Consider the following 21,884-nt stretch of genomic DNA (forward strand, 5'->3'; position numbering starts at 1 on the left):
GTGTGTGTGTGTGTGTGTGTGTGTGTGTGTCTCACCCTCTCCTCTCGTGTGTGTGTGTGTGTGTGTGTGTGTGTGTGTGTGTGTGTGTGTGTGTGTGTGTGTGTCTCACCCTCTCCTCTCGTGTGTGTGTGTGTGTGTGTGTGTGTGTGTGTGTGTGTGTGTGTGTGTGTGTGTGTGTGTGTGTGTGTCTCACCCTCTCCTCTCGTGTGTGTGTGTGTGTGTGTGTGTGTGTGTGTGTGTGTGTGTGTGTGTGTGTGTGTGTGTGTGTGTGTGTCTCACCCTCTCCTCTCGGCTCTGCATCGCTCTACAGATGTGTTGCAGGCTGTACAGCTCGTCCAGCGGCGGCAGGCTGACCTCCCTCAGCTCCTCCTCCTCTTCCTCGCTGCTCCACGACTTCTGCCGAAAGCTCTTCATCATCCTACACAGGTTGGCCAGCGACACGCGCCAGTAGGGGGCGCTCTGCTTGTTCTGTTTCATCTGTGAGGGGGAACACCGGAGAAGGAGGTGCTCAGGTGGACGAACTTGACAATAAATTCTGGTTTTCATTGTGAGATAAATCAAAGTGAGCACTGAGATAAAAACACACAATTAACAAACTGATGTTTTAACCACAGTTTAAGTTTTATAGTTTATTTGTTGTGTTTTTGTTTTTTGTTTTACCTTTTCTGTGCAAAACTGATTTGTTCTTCAGATTTATTACAATATAATTACTTTGATTATAGATCCCAATAAAAAAAAACAGGTGGGACAGAAGAACATAATTTAATGCCATTTATATCCCTGTTATTATTATTGGTAAATGTGCTTCTTATTATTATGCTCGTCTTTGGTGAAAATTGAATGATGAAAATTATACAACTATAAAACAAAACTCATTTTAAATTTAGGCACACTGTAGTAACTCAATTGATGTAACTGTAATCTTTACTGATTTCAATATTTGTTTTTTCATAGTTTTGGTTTAACGAGCAAATACAAATAATGAAATAAAGTCTGTGGTCTAAAACCGATCTGTTTGTGTTCTCCTCATTTTAACGTCTGTTTCCAGTTGAAGCAGTAAAAGTTGAGGTTTTACAAACATTTGGAGTATTAATGCAGAATGCAACATGCTATGACAGCAGTCATGAAATATGAAGGATATTTCTTAACCACTCTTATCGCCACCAGACACCTAAAGTGAATTGAACCTCATCGAGCTGCAGCCTGTTGTGTTATAATCTAGTTCTAGTTAAATAATTCAAAGTTAAATCAAATTATAATGTCAGCAATCTACGGTCCAACGTCACAAGCAGCTAATAACAGGACGTGCCGAGAAGCAGACTAACAGATGGAGAATAACGTCATCATATTCAACAGAGATATGAGCCACAGGGAGACCTTCTGTATCTAATCAGATACAAAGAAAAGATCAGTCAGTTCAACTGTCACCAACAAAAGAAAAGACCATGCAGGTTGTTCAGACAGAGAGCCACAAGTATCTCCTGTAAAGCTGCAGCTTGCAGCCTCTCGAGCGCTCCATCAGTCAGCCGGCAAGTTATGATTCCAATCATCTCCAGAGCAGCTCCAGCATCAGCAGACATCAATCACACGGCTGATTTGTTACCCGCACGAGCGCTGCGCTTATTTATCAGCTGGAGAGGTGGGAGACGTGTCGTTATGATGCCGTCGGGGCCGTCTGAATGCTATTAGGCTCGGCCATCCGTCTCTCCGCCTCCACTTCCACTTTCAGAGGCTTCATCCCTCAGATGTGTTCGGCCTTCAGCGCCGGATCAATGTGATACAAATCCAAAACTTACAACTGAATTACGTCCCTCTTATTTTGCTCTCATCTCAGAGGAAACGGACTGCTGGGTTATTTTTTGAGCACATTTCAACTAAATAAATAAAAAACAAAAGATGCAATTACAATCAAAACAAAGTCTCTCTAAATGCAGGTCACAGTAAAAAGCCTTTTTAGAGGGAATTACTCATCTCCCACTGAGCATGAACACACCAGAAGGATGTGGGTTTAAAAGAACAGCTGGTTCTGGGGTCACTAACTGACCCGCTGGGGTTCAACCTTTTGGGACACCCAGTCTGTGATGTCACAGGTGCATTAAAGAGCTTCTACCTTCGAGGTGAAGAGGCTGCTGAGGAGGTCGTCTTCGAGCGCTCGCTGCTCCTGGTCGACGTCTGTTGGAGGAGAAGCAGACCGGTTAGACTTCAACTTCATCTAATCAGCAGTTTAATACAAAATACTCAGTGAGAATGGATTTCTCTGATTCGCCCGCTTGATCTTCTCTGTGATGCTTTTAAAAGGAGTTTTTCAACTTTTCCGGTGTAATAAGGAAACACAGCTCAGCTCTCTGTCAGTGACTCACTGCTGGAAACACAAGTTTCCCCTGAGAGACAAGCAAAACCCTCATTATCTGACAACACTTCATTCATCCAACATGTTAGTTTTACTTTTTAAATGGCTGAATTTATCTTACTACTACATCTCATTGACCCAAAATCGACTTTATAGATCTAATTCCACATCTGGAGCAGTTCAGAGGAGTCTGTTTTAAATCCCAAATGAATTAAATGAAAGAATGAAAATGAATTTACCTAATTTGGGATTGATTAAAAACATGAATATTGACGCTCCTCTGTGATAATAAATGTTTATATACAGTGAAAAACATGGATTCTACAATATAAAGGAAGCATCCTGACATTAAATCATTGAGGGTCAGGGGGTTTGTAGGATCCAATAAGAGGGAGAATCCTGAATCAATAAATCACATCTCATGTAGAAAACAAGAATAAAAGTCTTAGAAGGAAGAAATCTATTCATTTTACCTTTGTATATATATTTTAAGTTCTTCTGAAGTCCGACAACATTTTAACAAAGAAAAAGGAAATAACCTGAAGAATAAATCATTTTGGCAACCAGGGTTTCACAGTTCGCAATCCAGAAATCAAAGCTAAGAAAACCAACGTTAAAAAGAAGCTTGGAAGTGCACATTTTAGTTTCCGGTAATATTTCCGTAACTTGAATAATTCTCGGGACTTTTGTAAAACATCAGTAAATGCTGCACCTGTTGCACACAGTGAGTTATGTGAGAGTCAAATGATGTCTCTGCTTTTTCCCTCTTTTTATTTTTACTGCACATGAAGTCAGAAATGAAGTCGGTGCATGTGAAAGCTGCTGAGAGGATTTCAGTGCTTACCTGAACAAAATGCTCCACATGTGAAACACAAGAGAAGCACACACGCCAAATGTGCCTGCATCGTGAAAAAACAAGTAAAAACCAAAAAGATAAGAGATCCCACGCTGAAGAATTGACCTGAGCAGTGATCTAGTCCATCAGGTGAAGGGTCAGACAGACAGCTGAAGAGGCTGAGGAGGATTTGATCACGATGCTGCTTCTCCTCCTCGTCAGATCCAAACACACTTTTGCAGTTTTCTGGTTGGATGTGAAGTGCAGTGGGCTCCATTCTCTCACTATATAAGAGCCAATGTGATGTCAGAGGAGCAGTCCCCCCCCCCCTCCCACTAACACGGCCCCCCTCGTTCCCTCCATCCACCCGTCTCTCCCATCTCTCTTCATGTCATCTCCTCCCTCCTGTCACCGTGTCATCGTTTCATCAGACGTCACTTCGGCATCACCGGGCGAAAGGTTTCTGCGTCAAGGTTTGGAAGATTTGCTTCTTTCCCGTCACGATTTGTTTCACACTTGTCTCCCAGTGATGGGTAGCAGGGCCGATGTGGGAGGACGCACAAATCACATTTGATGTTTTTGTCACTATTTGAGAAAAAAAAATCACATCTTTTTTTGCTAATTATTCGTCTTTCCAGTTCAACAGGTGGATGTCTGGTTCGAAACCAAACGAGCACCTGATGAAGGCCTGAATCTTTGTGACAAGTAATGTTTCATTCACATTAAACTGTCTCAGTATATCAGAAATATTGCACTGAATGTTCTTTTTTTCTGAACAACAAATCAACATCGACAGTGAATTCATTGATCGACTTGAATGAAGTGTTTCTTTTCAAATAAAACGCTTCGGGGAAAACTGCGATTCTGGAGCTTTTCATCATTTTGCACGATCATCATGAGTTGTCACTGTGGATGTTCAGATTTCCATTTTTGGGAGAATTTTTAAAGATATGTCTCCCATGTTAGTTGGAAACAATATTTAAAGTTTCCCTCCACACATTTAGTTTTTCTTCTTGCTCCTACTGTTGAATGTTTCAGGCTGATTATATGAGCAGAGTTTAAAAGGCTGAAGGGGGAAAGTTTGTTTGTGCGCACTGAAAATCGGACTTTAAGGGGCGGGCCTACGAGCAGGTTTTGTGACATCAGAAACAGTTTGGCGGATCGTGGTGAAATTCCACCAACACAAGTATGATGTGGAAACTAGAAATTTACCAACACTAAGAAGACTTTTTACAGTAAAGAATGAGTCATCCTGAGTCCGGCAATTACACTGAAGGGCGTAACCATCATATCGACATTGGGGGGGTCCAAATGTGATTTTATATGTACATATATATATATATGTCTATACTAGTATAGTATGTCATCAAATTTTTTTAAATAAATGTCATACTATCGTATGGCTTCCAAAATGGCATAAAAATGTCAATTTTGGATGTTGTCAAAAATATCAGAAAAAAGTCCTGATAGTATATCCTCCAAAATATATATTTTTTTAAAAATTCATACTATTTCAAAAATGTCATGAAAATGTGATATTATAGTATATGGCCCAAATTGTGAAAAAAAAAATCTTGCTGCCTCTTCTACGAAGCTGTTACCTGTTCAGGTATGTGTTCCTCACCGTCTGATGTCCGGCTGCCGAGCTGCTTTCTGCTCATCGGGTGACATCAGCATTCTTCTGTTTACTTCCGCTGACTGACCAACACGCCGACGTACGCTGCCAGCAGGTCGCTACCAAGAGGGGGAGTCACACTTATAGGTTTTACTTCACAAGCATTGACATTACATTACTGGTATTTTCCCAGTAATGGGGCGACATAACCCCCCCAAAAAGGCATATAAATTAATACAGGAATTGTACTGTATTATTGTGTAATTGTAAAATGGAGTAGTTGCTATTTTGAGGATAAACTACATCAGACACATATTGTTTTATTTACAGTACAAGTTAACATGTTTGAGAGCTTCCAATCAAATGCAGTATATCATACAGCTTCAGTTTTTCTTTTAGGGTTTTGTCCTTGTAATTAAAAATAAAGCATTTAAAAATAAAGATCTGCTCTGTGCATCCAGACAGTGAAAGAATAAACGGTCTTTCATTTAATTCTGACAAATGCAGCTATTATATATTGGTCTTTATTATACAAATATTCAAAAATATGTAAACTATAGAGGTCCACGTGGATCGATGCAGATCAGTTCAATTTTACTTGATGTTTTTAAAGATGTCAATGAAAACGAATTGCATTAATGTTGTACATGCTCCCGTGTTGACAGTAAACCTGCTGATTCAGCCATTTACACACATTAAAATGCTGCATTTGGGGCTTTGTGGGACTTGATATATTTGGGCCTGACTGAATGATGGATCACTGGATTTCAGCAAGTAATTGTTATAAATATCAACACCTCTAAAGACAAAGAAATATGTCAGACATCTATGAAATAAGGTGAAGAATACTTTGTTCAGTGTGGTATACATGAATTCCTCTTTGATTAAAACCAGAAAAGCGGCGCTCATGTGAGTATCCTGTCCATCCGTCCAGCAGTCTGTCCATCTGAACCATGTTCACAAACAGTAACTGGCTCCCACAGAGGATCATCTCCCTTCAACATAAAGTAAACGGCCCAGTTGGAACAACTTCACGTGTTCGGCAGGAGATGTGTCAGGCATGTGAAACACGTTGCGTTAAAGCAGGCTGCATTCCTCTGATCTCTGAATCTCATCTTTGTCTTTTGAATCCAGCAGAGAGACATTTTCTACTGGAAACACATTTCAGCTTTACCATCTGCCTCTTCTATTTACTTCCAAATAGTTTGTAGCTTAATAAACAAAATCAGAGAGCAGAACTTTACTTTGGAATAATATTTGGTGCTTAACAACATTTTCTCTCTTTTACATAATGTATTATTTCCAAAATATCCATTTGTACTTTTTTAATGTCGAAGTATTTACTGTGTATATTTCACACCAGTTGGAAGTGCTCTAAAAACGGTGCTTTTCTCTGCGGGAGTTCCTCCGGTTGCTCGTGCAGGTGGAAGGGGGCAGCCTTTCACCACGAAACCTCAGTGGCCAATAGGAAACACCCCCCTCGCTCCTCGGATGGGGCGGACAGAGTTGCAGACGGGACACCGCTCAACTTTCCAGAAACTTTGCAGAGTGTCCGCGTCCTGCCATGCCGGGACTGTAGCGCCTCGGATCGCCGCGCCGGTTCCTTCTTTTTTTGCGTCATGGCTCCGTTTGGGAAAAACTTCCTGAAAGCTCGACTGAAAAACAGGTAACGTGATGAGATGAGTGCGAGGTTTTCTTCAAACGTGTTGAGTGTGATCTCACCCCCCCCCCAGCGGTTCAGTGTTTGAGAGAAGTCGGAGGTGAGCTGTTAAAGGGGGGAGACCATTTACGCAGCGCGCATCAGATTTACGACTGAGCAGCACGAGTGGGTTCAGTTGTTCATGCAGGTTTGTTTTAGTTATATTTTGATCACTTCTATGAGAAAAATACTGCTGGCTGGTGTCCAGATGTAATTAAAGTAACAGGGTTATACAGTGAGACTTTAAAAATACTCCTTAAAGGTGGAAGATTGAGCAATTAAATCCGGTTAAAGACACATTGTCATTATAAACTTTCCAGGAATATAGAAGTCTCTGTTTGCTTTTTCTCAGGTTTACTGATGACACACACTTGGTGTTTTAAACCAACATTAACCAGCAACAGAAAAGCCTTCAGCTTGTCTGTTTCCTAGTATGTGGGACTAAGAAGTGTGTGTGTGTATTTAGAGTCACCTCCTTGTTTTTTTCTTCCATGTAGTTTGTGTCATTGTGTCATTTATGTTTGTGACATACTTTGACACCTTAAAGTAAAACATGGCCTTCGATGGTGGTCCTCGTAAAGACCCTCTCCTGCTCTGTAATTACTACGACGTGTTATCTTTAATAAACATTTCATGTGAGACAGCGGAGTCTCAGAACATTTTGACGTTAGTTGGAGAGAAATCTGCCTTCTGATGCGTCTCTGGCTGCAGCTACAGCTTTGAAAAAGAAAAGGTGTGAAAATGAGATCTGCTGAGCTACAAGCAAACAGAAATTCTATTTGTATTGTTGACTGCAGACTTGTGTTGTTAAGAGTTGTTGAACAGAGTTTGTCGTTCACAGTATCCTGGTCACCATCCGATCCCTTGCAGGAGGGACTGAAGAAGTATTTGTATTTGTTTTTTTTATTGAGGCCGACGTTTAGCACCAAACTGAGCAGAAATACTTTGAATTCAGTTCAGAAATAAAACTCTTTTATGCTAAATTACAGTTAACAGCTTTCTGACAGTGTCTCCAGCAGCAGAATGGATGTTTCTGCACATCACACAGAGTTGAGATGAATTATCTTTGATGACTTCAAACAGTCTGACTGAAGTTTTCTCTAGTGAATGCCTTATTTTGTGTGTGTTGCGCAGTAATTACCACGGCGGTACCTATAATTATCTGCAGTGTTTAGATCTGTAGATAGGTCAAACGCTGCCTCTCTACTCACACTGAAACACGGAGCTGGATGTTTGCCAGAGAACGACAAGAAACATCAAAACCTTCCCAAACATAAAGAATGGAAGTTTAAATGTGGAGATGATTATAGCTGACAGTAGTTAATTGAATCCTCCCCACTATCAGAGTCCCATTAAGCTGGCGTCCTGTAGTGAAACAGACCATCAGGCCTGCCAGTCTGTGACACACGTGACCAAAGCAACGCAGTGACCTCCTCGGCAGCATGACGGCATCGAGCCAATCAGCTGCTGAGATGATCAGACTGCACCAAACAATACAAAAAAGATGCTTTTTCTGTTGACAGACAAGAGAAGTCAAGTTTATTTGGTGATTCACAGACCTGCTGGGGGGAGAAGATAATCGGAGGTTGAAGGGGGGTGTTGTGTCTCTGCTCACAGATGCCTATCGGAGCAGAAGTTATCCCAAAGATCAACAGAGTGATGTTGTTTCCTCTGCAGTCCCTCATCCTCTCTGATAAGAGAGGACACATCTCTTGTCTATTGCTGGAGTTTCTCTCCCTCGTTCCACTAAACCAACCGGACGGAGAATATAATGATGATAATTTCCTCTTCTGTTTACTTGTTGTGAGGATAACGGGTCAGTTTTTTTAGTTTAATGGTGAAACAGTTTGTAGATTATCAGATAAACTGAGAATTGAATGGTAGTCTGACTGGAAACAGCAGCTTTGATTGGTCCAGAAAATGTCAGTGTAAGGAGTTTCTCTTCTTTAATGTTTATTAACATTTACTATATGGAAACGATGGAAGGGTTATGTGTGGTAAAGTGGTGTCAACACAAGAGACACTCCAGGCTGTTTTCAACCAAATAAGTCTATCATTTACACAGTCTGGATATAAAAGTGTTTGTAGCTTCCAGCTCTGTAAAATGGTTCTGATCCAGAAGTGTCTTCAGCTGCAATACCAGCGAGTGCCACTAGAGGTCGGCTCCAAAAAGCCTCCGGCTCCATAGACTCCCATTCAACTTCTCTCATCAAATCCAAAGTGAATAAAATGTGTCCATCAGTTATCTCGGTGTTGTTAGCTAAAGTCACTCCTTCTTATTAGTTTTCTGGAGGTCCATCTGAAAATAATCCCTCATTCATTAGAAAAGAAGATTCAAGAAGACCTGTTTTTGGGGGCGTGTCTGTTTGATTGACAGGTCTGTGGTGCAGTCAGGTTACAGCTATCGGTGGGCGGGACGTAGTATCGTCAGGTTTCCGATCGGATCGGTCAGATCCACCGCTGGCTCCTCCCCCAGCTCGTCCAAATATGGTCACTTCCTGCTCCGAACCGCTCCGAACTAGCAAGATGATGACGGACAGAATCTGAACTGGAGGATTCATAACGTTCACAAACCAACGATGACATCACTGATGGTTGATGACATCACTGATGGTTGATGACATCACTGATGGTTGATGGTTGATTTTAACCAAATTAAAGCAAATTTTTTAAAGTGATGTTTGATGTTTAATATTGAACCAGATGCGGTGCTTCGCTAAATACTCACATCGAGTCTAGTTTTGACAGAAGCTGGATAAAGGTGATGTCAAACTGCTCCGAGCAGATCAGCAAGAAGTCTGACAGAGAAACACGTAAAGCATCCAGTCAGGGTTCAAAATGTAACTCCATCTGCAGACTCCTGATTATATATCACATGACTACATCAACGTCGACCTTCGCTGTCTTTCAAGTAGGATAAGAAACGTGTTCTCTTGCAAACAGGCACAGTAAGCTACAAAAATAATGCTGAGGAGGACTTTTTTTGAACAACTAAAACACAAAAAAACGTACAAACAGAAAGTAGGAAATTACATTAAACACAAAACAGAAAAAAAAGAAACAATTTAACACTGTTTAGTGACGTTGGAAGCAGATAAATCCAAGAAAAAAGACCAAATCAGGAAGTAAATGGCTTCACCTCTGTAACGCTGCCGGTGGGACATGAAGCAGCGCAGAGGACGGAACAAAACAACGTCGCACCACCGATGTTACGGAAAATAAGAACTTGATTTATTCAATATTTGAAAGGGTCAGTTTATCAATTTTACAGACGAAATGTTTTCTCATTTACTGCGAGTAGATCTACAGAACAAATAGTTTTCATTATGTTGTTTATTAGAAGAGTTTAAAAGAGTTTATAGCAAAAGATGACAAAAACCTTTCTAGCTATTTTAGCATTGAGACTCTATGGATGGCGATTAGGGACAAACTATATGGCCCTCAATTAGTATCATTATATATCAGGATATTTCTGCAATGACGATATTCTTGAGGACAAAATACTGAAAGAAATTATGTTAATTTTAGAAACATGATTGCAAGAAAATCTGTGATATAGTTTAACAAGTCAAAATAAATGTAACAGTTTACTTTCAAATTCACAGTAAAAACAGAATTACAATTCAGAGTATTTCCATGATCACAGTACGAATTCTATTTATCATATTAAAAACTATAACGATATAATGTGAACGGACTAATATGGTACAACCTAATTCAGATGAACATAATTTACGTCATTACATCAACAAGTCCATTATCATCGTGATATTATTGTAAATGATACGATATGACACATCTGATAATGATGTCAATCCGTCAATCGAAAGGTCGAACAAGTTTCAGAAGAACTTAAGAACAACTGGATAGCTTTCCATTGAGTTTAATACAAACATCTATTCTCTAAGAATTAATATTAATATTTCTGACTTTTTCTTTGGCGCCACCAAGAGGTTGACATGTATGAGTTTTAAGCCAAATGTCTGAAATTAATTATTGTTTTAAAATTTCTAAAATACATTTATTTAAACGCCAGGATGACCTTTTAACATCTTTGGTGATCCGTTAACTCTCCATCTGATCTGAATACCTGCAGAACCATTGACTTTTCCTATTTATTGTTCACACTAGCATTAAAAAAAATGACATTTAAACACATCTGTGAACACCACAAACAACATCCCTTTGTCTCCCCTTGTATTGATGTGTCAGCAGAAATCACAGAGACAGAAATATCAAAGCCTCGGCAATAAAATGTAATTATCTGAATTGGTCGGTAAATACAGTAAATGGATCTGGTTGAACCAACCTTTGAATACAGTTTCAATCAGGACAGATTTATAGTTTATTTCAACACCATTTACTTCTCTTGTCATCTGTGGGCGTCGCTGCTGTTTGCCACCATTTTATCATCACCAAAAGACAAATCCAAATGTAAACGGAATCTTTATTCTATAGTACACAATTCTGCCTGTTGACATCAGTGGACACAGGATATATTTATCCATATGATATCACAGCTTTGTTCCTGCATCACTTTATCTTCCTACTATTGATGTGAGGAAACATGTTGAGACAACGGAGAGCTATAACTCTGTCAGACTTGTTCAAACCACCAGCGTGCGGTCCTCTGTGGGAACTTGTAGCTCGCAAATTTATGACACACGAGGGAATTGTTAATGTCTTGAGGGTTGTCATTACGAGTGTTAAGATTGAAGAGGGCAAAGCCACCACGCTGGAGCTGTAACGCAACCGTCCAACGCACAAACTTGCACTAAAATTCCTATAATTTGAATGTGGTTTGGTTCCACATGTCTGATGGTGAAGTGGAGACGTGAGTCTGTAAGTTCAACCTGAGGTCAGACCGGTCTGCTTGGGTTTCTTGGGTCCACTGAGGTGCAAATGTTGAGGTGTTTTCTGTCCTGTGTCCTTCACTGATTCGAACTTTGTATTTTAGTATTTCTTTATATCATCATACATCTTAATTTCACGGGTTTGAGTTCGTAACAACATCACTACCAGCTCTGTCATTTAAAACCCGAAGCTGTGACCTATGAGGGCACCCTCATTTGTTGCGTCTCAAACCGCAGCTTGATCCCAAACTATGAATATCAAATGGCTCCCAAAGTGACAGCCCTTATGAAAAGTATCAGCTGCGATGTTAATCAGCCCAGCGGGGCGTGCAGCATGTGTTTGTCCTGGCAGGAAGCGTCTGTGCTATTGGCAACTAATACCAGTTTCATCCAAATGTTTGTCCATGTGTAATAATTCTTTAAATGATCGAATTTGTAAAGTTCCAGTTTTGGAGTCTTAAAGAATTAAACTTTAATCCAACAACAGGTCAAAATGGATGTTTGCGAAGCCACAGCGAGAAAATCTGACTTCAAATCAGTGGAATTAAACTCCAATTCCTCTTCTGTAAAGTAAACTCAGTATTTATTTCAAGTCTTCCGCACTTTAATTAGTGTAGGAGGCAGTTATGTGAATCATAAAGAGCTGTTGAGGCTTAGAGGAGTCTGCTGAAGGCTGGGTTTTAACAATCAGCTGTTATTACTGCTTTACTCCACATGCAGGTACAAAGAAAAATCTGAAATCTGTTGGTGACATTAATCACAATATTGCAATCACAATAATTAACGCAAATCCAACTTTGCAATATTTGCGGGAGCTTATGATAAAAAACTCTAAAGCTCTTATTTTGACACTGATGTAGTCGTTGTTTCTATATCACAATCACAGACGGTTTGTTCTGGAAACATACGTAGTTCAACGAATAAATAAAAAAAGATTAGAACTTTCTGTGATGTGCAACATGATTATTATCACAGGAAGTGATTAAATATGTATTTCTTTATCAGGTAGTGTTTAAAAAAAATAAATCTAATTTTTCTTTCTCGACTTCCAATTTCTTTCGCAAAAAATCCACTTAAAACTCCACAAATTACATCACAATTTTTACGAAAATCCGCCACAAATTCAAAGATTTTTGATCACAACAATCACCAAAAAAAAATCATTGTGCACTTGTTTAAAAGATGAGGGAGTGCTGCAATATTCTTTCTGGTTAACTCTAGCAGTAGTGAAGCTAAGCTATAATAGCAAATTTAAAAACTCAAGTCAGACAAAGGCTGTATTACAAATCCTGGTCTTCTTGGATCCACTTAAAAATTCTTCAAATCTGTCAGCTGACAATAGTTAATTGGTGCCTTCTACCATCACAGAGCATCATTGGGGGTCCTGTAGTGACACAGCAGGCCTGCAAGGGTTTTAAATGAAATGGTTGCCAGACAGTGAAAAAAGTGACCAAAGCAATGTCATGATCTCACCGGGCTGCAGAGAGGTCTTTTATTTCCAATGAGTAAAATATTTTTTGGTGAATCACAGCCCTGCTGGAGGAGAGAAAATAATTGGGGTGGGCGGTTTCACAGAGGAAGAGAAGGGAAGGGGTGTGTTGTGTCTCTGCTCACAGATGCCTATCGGAGCGGGAGTAAACCCAAAGATCAACTCGACCAGATAGAAAAGAGATGTTGTTTCCTCGGCAATAACTCACCCTCTGTCAGATAAGAGCAGGAGGAAGCATCTCCGGTCCAGCCCTGAGTTGTGTAGACTAGGATTTAGATAGTAACTGGGCATCACGGCTAAACGTGAAATAGACACGCCGGTCCAATACAGCAAAGTGTGAAATAGCCACACTTTGTGCTGTCGAGGCGTGAAAGTTACACATTTTTTCTGCCGTTGATGAAAATAAAACCTACTGTATGCTTAGAGCCATGTGATTTACAGGAAAATTAAACTTATAGCTAAAACACGTAGTTGGAGTTACGAAACAAAAAACAACACAACAAAAATGTTTGTCACTTCCTGAATTCAAACCTCATCATCCCACATGGCAGTCTGTGACCAACGACACCAAGCCACCCCTCGCGGGACCTTGGTCACATGATGTGAGAGTTACTCGTTTTGAAAGCGTGAAACTTGCACGCACGCTAGGCAGCCCAAAGCGTGTGTATTTCACGCTTTGCTGTGAGACTGGGTTGTCTTAGCATATAGAGGTGCCCCACTATGTTTAAAGTAGTTAGCCTATTCTGAGGATCATAATGAAAGTCATGGTCAGATTAATTTTTTCTTAAATTAAACTGTTGACATTTCAGTCTCCAAAACACTGCTAGCCATCGAAAGTTATTTCAAAGTCAGTCTAAACACCACAAACATACATTTGTTTACAGGTTCTTCACATTAGAGTGGAAAACAGACCATAGTGAGCGAATCCATTTTTCCCATTTCCTGCCTCCCTACATTGAACTGCGGCGGCAGGCAGGAAGTTGCCTGAGCGTCGGTGATTGTGGCCCAGGATAAATACAGGTGTTTCCCCGCCGGGCTGCAGCCTCTTCCTGCACAGCTGAGGGCTTCGGTCACCTCTGAAACACACGACTGTCCGTAGATTGTGTTTATTCACCTGCATGTTCAGAAACGACCACAGAAACATATTTAGGTTTGTAGTGAATATTTGTACTTCAGTTTATTTCTAGATGTCTTGTACAGTAACACTGCACTGACCATGTTCTTGTTTTCCTTCGTTTTCTGGTCATTTTTGTCTCATCTATTTTTTCATTTATCCATTGATGCATGCATTTCAATTCACAACATGTTGTTGGTTGTGGCCCCGAAGACGGAGACATTTGTACTTCTGATCCCAGTTTTCCGGTGGTTAGGAAAGCAGTGTTTCCCCGAGGTGGAGAGCCTCAGTAGGGCGGGATGGAGATAAAGAACTAACTAAAGAAATAGTAGTTACCGGACATAACTGGAGTTCTAGGAGTACGTTCGTATTTTATTTATTTATTCCAAGGCAATGGGAACGTTTTCTGATCCTTTAAACGATGCATATCAATCAAGGTGAATCAAAATTTAACAACTTTACATACGTATAATTGGCCAGTTTAATCTGTAAAAATTCATCATAACTTTAAAAATAGTAATTTGTTCTACGTAACATTTTAATGTGTAGCTAATAACTGCAGCTGGTAATTGCAGAATGCAGAAAGAAGTTTAAAATGATGTGCTGAAAAACTATTTGAAGTTATAATGGGTAAATATTTTAGAATTGCTGATGCAGTCATAAGTATTGACTGTTAAACGGAGGACAAACCTATTAAGAGCTGCAGAGCTGTTGTGTCAGTGTCTATATGTTGTAGAGGCGTGGTTCAACCGCTGGTTTCCTTCCTGAGCAGCAGCAGCAGATTCAGGGTGTAGTAGTCTGAGTTAGTTGGAGGCTCTGAGTTCAAAGTCGTCATGGTCGCTGTCTGTGAATGCTAGAAGGCGTGCTGGATTTGTTTGGCCTACGCATAGCTCAGGTATTTGCTTTGCTCCGCTCTTCTCCAAGTGTCTCAATAACCATTAACCAGCCTCTCGCATTGTATGCATCGCATTCCTCAGACCTTGTTCACCAGCAGCTTCCACAAAGCTGCAGTTTTCACTGTGTAGGAACCAAAACACACGACGCTATCAGTCTGTAAAATCTGGAAACTGTGAGATAATGCAGCATTTAAGTTCTCCACTTTGAAAAATACTATCATCTTTTTTTCCTCCCTCTAAATGATCAGCGGTTTACATGAGCTGCAGTCAACTGAGGTCACTCGACAGATAAAGCGCAGACGCCACTTGATGCAGAGTTCAGATATGAAGCCGTTACTTCAGGCGAGGAACAACATCAAACATCTGACAGGCTGAACACCTTCAGGATTGGATTTTAATCACAAAGCTTGTTTTTCTCTAGTGTAATAAAAAGATGAGTTTTTGAGGCTCTATCTGTATTATAACTGAATTGCAAACTTAAAAAGTCAGTCCCTCCAGGAAATCGCAATAATGAACATAAAATCAAGCAAACTCCACAATAATTGCATCAGCTTGCAATTTCTTTTAATTCCCGAGATTTTTCCGCAAAACATGTCGTCATCAGAATCTGAGCTGAAAGTATTAACGACATAAAGTAAATCTTTTCAAACAAAATTGACTTTATTAACAATAACTCCTCATTTCCAACCAGAAAGTCTCTGCTCCTGTTTTCATCACCAAATAAAACTCTGTTCACCGGAGAAACAGGAACAAGAGGAGAAACAGGAAGTGAAATATGTTCTTCACATTAAAATTATATGATTAAATGTTTGTGATCAAAGGAAGTGATTCCATATTACTGGATGTTAAATGAGTTTTCTCCACACGTCCAGTTGTCAGAGACGTCTCTTTGTTGGTTTCATCCAGCAGGTCTATGTGTTGAATGAACATGAATTAAACAGCATCTAAAGCTCTTATTTTGAAAGGCTGATGTAGTCCTTGTTTCTATATTAACTTTGAGCCCCATGGTTCTCTAAGTTCAATTAATAAATTAGAATTCGATTAGAACTAAAGTCTTTATATATTGTCAAAGAAAGTCATTGCATATTTATTCCATTGAGGTAGTGCTTTTAAAAAAGAAATCTCAAAAAACTAATTTAAAGCTGCAAATTACATCGAAAATCTGCCACAAAATCAAACATTTCTGATCAACAATCCTCCAAGAAATCCTGGAGGGACGAAAAAAGACCTGAAGAAAATTAAACTTAAAAACACACTGGAGACGTGTTTCAGTCCATCAGTGTCATAACATCAAGAAGCCTCCTGATGAGCTAATGCTGTAGATCTGTTTTTGTCACGTGAAACTAATTTCAGGAAACTTGACATCATCCAGGATTACAGTTACATAACTCTGATTTATTACTGCCAACAGATTAATGAAATATTGCCTATTGGGTTGCAAAACCACAGACCAACTTTCTTTCAACCCACAAAATGAGTGTGCAGTTCAGTGTCAGAGGTGGAGCTCCCATTCGTGTCCCCTGGTGATATTAGACGGATCATCTTCCTCCGGTTTCTTTTATTTTGAACCGTCTGTAATTACAGGAGGATTATATATCACTTATTTTTTTTTATTTTCAGAGTACACTTAAACTTTAAATTTGAGTAATTTAAAGAGACAGAAACTTGGCAGTACAACACCAGAGACACCATGAAATAAAAGAAGTCTCCCAACATGTTTTCTGTCATACAAATAATAGCTAGTACATCATTCTTTATCTTAAAATCAAATTGAAACGTCTGGCAGTGTTTTCCACTGATTTGATTACTTGTGTCTGTCTGCGTTGCCGGTGCCGATCATTTAATGACTGGATATTAGGTCCTGGATATTACCGGCGGTCCATTAAGCTCGTAAAAAATGAATATCGTCGGCCCATCAAAGGTCAATTTTTGAGCGAGTTTTACGGTGCAGACGAAAAGGTAATGAGGGCCTCGGGGTTAAACAGCTCAGAACCGAACCATTAAGTGATCGTCTGTGATGAGTAAGACGATGAGGAGCAGTCTAATAGAATCAAGCCAGGGAGCACAAAATGAGCCAATGTAGTTTTCTGCTCATTGACCTAATAGGAAGCCATCAGAGGAGGATCCATTCATGCAAACATACTGCTGAGAACACAGAGAGGACTTCCAGTGCATTTCAGATTTCGGATATCTGTTTGCGGTTTTTTTTAACCCATAAGTCATAAATGTATGCCATGCAGTTATGCATTTATTAAATCCCTATAATTTAATTTAAGTCTAGTGTTCTCGTGGAGACACCAACATTTCAAAATACCAACAATGCAAGTCTGAATTTTTTGAAAATATGAATAAAACAATATGAATGTCAAGATGACTTTCAGTGAGTGGTGAAGTCTCAAATTTGAATTTTTCATTTTAGTGCATATAGAAGATTACTGTGAGACGGTGGGCTATGAAAGGATTTAGAAAACTGAAGGAGAAACTGGACACAAGTAGGTTAAGACTCTAAAATGTGCTATTTTAAAGCCACAAGTGTAAATTTAGTTTTTCCGTTTCTCTCGTAGGACCAAAGATGCCGAGCCCACGGTGGGAAAGGAGATCCAAGTTACTGTCTGCAACGAGGAGAAGGTGGTCTGTGGAGTAACGAAGCACACGACATGTGCAGATCTGATTCAGGCGTTACTGGAGGATCACAAGTCGGTCCCGGAGAGCAAGCGGCTGCTGCACGGGGAACCCAAAGACTTCTGTCTGGTGGAGCGCTGGAAGGGTTTCGAGAGAGCTCTGCCTCCTCTCACCAGGATCCTGAGACTGTGGTACGCTTGGGGCGACCAGAGACCCTTAATCCAGTTCATTCTGCTCAAAACCAGCGATTTTGTGCCCCAGCCTGCTAAGAAAGGTGTGAAATCTAAAGGTGCGAGGCCGAAGCGATGGGAGCACGCCCGCTCTCAGGGTCCCCAGGCGCTGCCGGTGGAGAAGCAGAAGCGAATGGTGAAGAAAGCGTTCCGGAAGCTGGAGAAAATTCACAAGAGCTCGCTGGGCGCTGACGAGGTCGATCGGATGGTGCAGCTCATTCTCAACCAGGACCACACCATCAGGGAGCAGATCCAGCGGATGAGGGAGCTGGACGTGGACATCGAGAGGTTCGAGCTGCAGGTGCAGAGGGAGGCGGCGGCGGAGAGCTCGCCGGCTCAGTGCGGTCCGAGTCTGGAGGCGGACAGCGAAGAGCAGCTGCAGGAGTACTTGTACACCAGCGACGGGGTCGAGCAGCTGGAGGTGCAGGTGCAGAGGCACCGGGAGCTCATCCTCCAGCTGTCCCGGGACATCGACTCGGAGCTGAGGAGGGCCAACGGTCCTCTGAGCCAAGACGAGGACGGCGAACAGGAAGGAGCCACGGCTGCTTCCTGGATCTCCGACGCAGACGAGTCGTTCTACACCGCTGAACTGGAGCGGCTGCAGGACCAGCTGCAGCGCAGCCTCTCCGCCGGCGTCTCCCTCCACCACCAAGCTGCAGACGTAGACAAGCAGCTGAAGCGCTTTGACAGTGCGCTTGTGTCCAAGGACCAGGAGTGCTGGCAGCTGGCTGCACAGCTCAACTCGCTGCAGATGGTGGACGGCGGAGAGACGGACCGGTCTGTAAGTGTCCCTCTGAAAAGTGAGACCCAGACGGTGAAACTCAAACACAGCCTGTCGCCTCTGGACATCACCGACACGGACTCGGACACGGGGATTAGCTCCACACACAGTCAGGACTCGCTGTCACCGTGTCTCGACTTCCTCCCCCCACTGGACACGGACGTTTGAAGAAGCCAGCTGACCCACTACTTTATTGTTCTATCGGCACCAGTCGGAGCCTCTCATATGTCTTCGTTTTCGTCTCAGTGCAGTCTGAAAATCAAACTAGCTATACATGCACATAAACATTGAATTCAATAAACCCAGTAGGTAATTTAATGAGAGACATAAAAATAATCAACAACAACAAATAAAAATCAATTAAGAGGTTTTTTTTTTAAAAGCTAAACTTTTAAGCTAAAAGCTCATTTGTTTTGCTGCTTCTTCATCATATTGGACCGTTCAGTCAACAAAACAAGAAATGTTCTTTTCTTTCCTCAGGTTCGAATAAATTCCGTCAAACCCAAATCACATCTAAGTGTGTAATAACACCTGTCAGTCCACTAGGGGGATAACAGATCATCATCATCCAATCATCAACCATCAGTGATGTCTCCAGACCATCAGTGATGTCATCAACCATCAGTGATGTCATCGTTGGTTTGTGAACGTTATGAATCCTCCAGTTCAGATTCTGTCCGTCACCATCTTTGCTAGTTCGAAGCGGTTTGGAGCAGGAAGTGACCATATTTGGACGAGCTGGGGGAGGAGCCAGCGGTGGATCTGACCAATCTGATGGGATACTACGCCCCGCCCACTGATAGCTGTAACCTGACAGCACCACAGGCCAATGCATCACGATATGACATCACTTTTAGAAATGAGCCAATAAACAAGTTTGAAATACTTTGTTATTCAGTAAACAAGTTTTTTTATTTTGTTTTTTAACTGAAGGACAGAATATTTCAGGAAATAACTTTCTAGAGTTGTCGAATTCCCATCTGGATTTGAGGTTTGACTTTAACATGAAATATTAGCTGCAGGACACAAACTGGGGCTTCGTATGCACAGATTACAGTCCGTCGATGGTTCACTGTTTAAAACTTTAGTTTGGCTGTACCAGGTCTCATCAACGTTTAAAAAGTCTTCTTATATTTCTGTCACAGTCGCATTAGATAAAGGTGAATGTATCCTTCTGCTGTTCTCAAGCTGTTAAATGAAGCTGCATTTCTTTGTACATACGAGTCTATTAACAATGTTTTATATTAAAACAAACAGCTAAATGGTTTGGATGTAGAATTTGGTCAGAATATATTTTAAACATTCCTCTTTGCTGTAAATACATATGTAAGTACTGCAAATAATTATTATGACACAAGCACAGCTTTTAAAGACAATTTGACAAAACAATTGAAAAAAAACTATTTATTTATCATGCACTTGTATTTTACGGATGGAACTTTATTATGACTGTTTCAATAACATAAATCTGCCACCTGCTGAATGGAATACCACAAAAGAAATCACAAACATCTGTACTCAACTTTAAGAGCACAAAATAAAGTAAAATGTACATTTATAATAAAGACTAATACTGTAATTATCTAAAAACAGCTTTTGATGATTTCGTTATTTCCTCCTACAAAGTGCTGCCTTTCTACAGAATGTTGTCGCCTAAAACTACACAGAAAAAACACAGCTTATTGTTCCGAAAACACAGAATTGGATTTCATAGATGTCTCGAAGCGCTGAGTCACCAGAGAGAGATGACACAGCTTCCTCCCAGTCGCTGCAGCGTGTAATCAGACGAGATGGTCGTCGCAGCACAAACAACAGCCAGCACTCTCCTCACGTCGCGGTAGCGCTGACAGACTGACACTGTTCTCAGGGCCGAGGCTGCTGGAAGAGCACAGGGTATCTAGTTCACACACTAACTGCCTGAAACTCCACCCCTCCTCTCCTCCTTCACTGCTTCAAGCGACTAAGTATCCGACCATGAAAAGGCCGGAGAGCTTACAATGTGAACGATCTCACACCTGTTGATGGAGCGGGACAGTATTTCTACGACGTTCAGTATTTATTCAGTCAGAATAAAGGCATTTAGTAGAAATGATATTATATTCTGATGTGAATCAGTCCCGTGCTGAGCTGGTGAAAGGAGTGTGGAATAACTCAATCTGTTCTTCAGCCAGAAGCCCAGAGATTTCAGAGGAGGATGTAAAGTTGAACAGTTATTATACAACGAGCGGTTCTGACCCAGAGATCTGATTGGTCAACTGTAACTATGACATCACATCCTGCTCATCACTAGAAACATGACTCCATCTCCTCAATGGGAACATAGAATTAGAATGATTAGAATGTGATATTGTCACAATTATGTTTAGGCACCAAAACTGTTTGATTAGGGTTTGAAAAAGATCATAGTTTGGGTTGAATAAGTCATTTTACCTCAGTAGTGTTGCGTGTGTCATGTAAGCTAAAGTCACTCCTTCTTATTAGTTTTCTGGAGGTCCATCTGAAAATAATCCCTCATTCATTAGAAAAGAAGATTCAAGAAGACCTGTTTTTGGGGGGCGTGTATGTTTGATTGACAGGCCTGTGGTGCAGTCAGGTTACAGCGATCGGTGGGCGGGACGTAGTATCGTCAGGTTGCCGATCAGATCCGTCAGATCCACCGCTGGCTCCTCCCCCAGCTCGTCCAAATATGGTCACTTCCTGCTCCAAACCGCTCCGAACTAGTAAGATGGTGACGGACAGAATCTGAAGTGGAGGATTCATAACGGACGTTCATAAACCATATATAACCCATAACAAGGCCAGTAACTGTTCCTTTGGATCAGGTGTAATGAAAATATATAAACAGCGAGAAAATTAAACAGGAGATCCGAATAAAATAAATCTCACCATGACCCTTCAGGGGTTCTGGAGCAAAACCGGCACAGTGAGACCTTCAACTCATTTCACTTCATTATGTACATTTCTGACATGTTGAGGCACCTGCTTTCCTCGAGTGGTAATAAATAACGAAATGACCTGATTCTGACTGTTTTTAAGGGTGCTGAGGACCTCCCTGTACTTTTTCTCATACTAGTTGCTTTTCAGGCGTCTGAGGCACTAAAAGAAGTCAAACAAAGCCTGCGGTGTATATTTACAGTCACTGGCAGAGTGTGAAAGCCTCAGAAGAAGTAGTTAATACGGGACAGTGAAACTCTACACTGAGTCTCGGGAATGTGCGACTTTGTTTTTAAATAATTCCCAAAATCAGTGAACACCAGTGAACTCGTTACTGCTTTCTGAACTCTTGTAATAAAATCTACTTGTTCTCTGCTGCAGTGAGTTCAGCTCCCAGTTTCAGGGAGGCTGCAGGTCATGTTTACCTCCTCTCGCTGCAGCAGATCGGCGTTTCAAAGACCTGCCA

At 41.0% G+C, this 21,884-nt stretch overlaps 2 protein-coding genes across 2 annotated transcripts in view; one reads left to right on the plus strand and one right to left on the minus strand.

Annotated features, from left to right (window-relative positions):
• Positions 1-3,434, minus strand: part of nts (neurotensin) — a 6,288-nt gene extending 2,854 nt beyond the window's left edge. The window contains exons 1-3 of the mRNA XM_069162726.1: positions 3,195-3,434; positions 2,111-2,172; positions 280-477 (exon numbers count right to left, since the gene is read on the minus strand). Of these exons, the coding sequence (XP_069018827.1) occupies positions 280-477; positions 2,111-2,172; positions 3,195-3,255 (321 nt within the window). The 5' untranslated portion in view covers positions 3,256-3,434. The remainder of the gene's footprint in view (positions 1-279; positions 478-2,110; positions 2,173-3,194) is intronic.
• A 2,898-nt stretch (positions 3,435-6,332) lies between these two features.
• On the plus strand, positions 6,333-20,538 carry rassf9 (Ras association domain family member 9). Its single transcript, XM_069163453.1, has 2 exons — positions 6,333-6,466; positions 17,416-20,538. The coding sequence occupies exons 1-2, from the start codon at positions 6,420-6,422 to the stop codon at positions 18,650-18,652; spliced, it is 1,284 nt and encodes a 427-aa protein (XP_069019554.1). The 5' UTR covers positions 6,333-6,419; the 3' UTR covers positions 18,653-20,538.
• Positions 20,539-21,884: the final 1,346 nt, after the last annotated feature.

This window comes from Embiotoca jacksoni, unplaced genomic scaffold (assembly GCF_022577435.1).
Source record: "Embiotoca jacksoni isolate LCO1_2020_lvr unplaced genomic scaffold, fEmbJac1.0.p SCAF_3, whole genome shotgun sequence".
Classification (NCBI taxonomy): Eukaryota; Metazoa; Chordata; class Actinopteri; family Embiotocidae; genus Embiotoca; species Embiotoca jacksoni.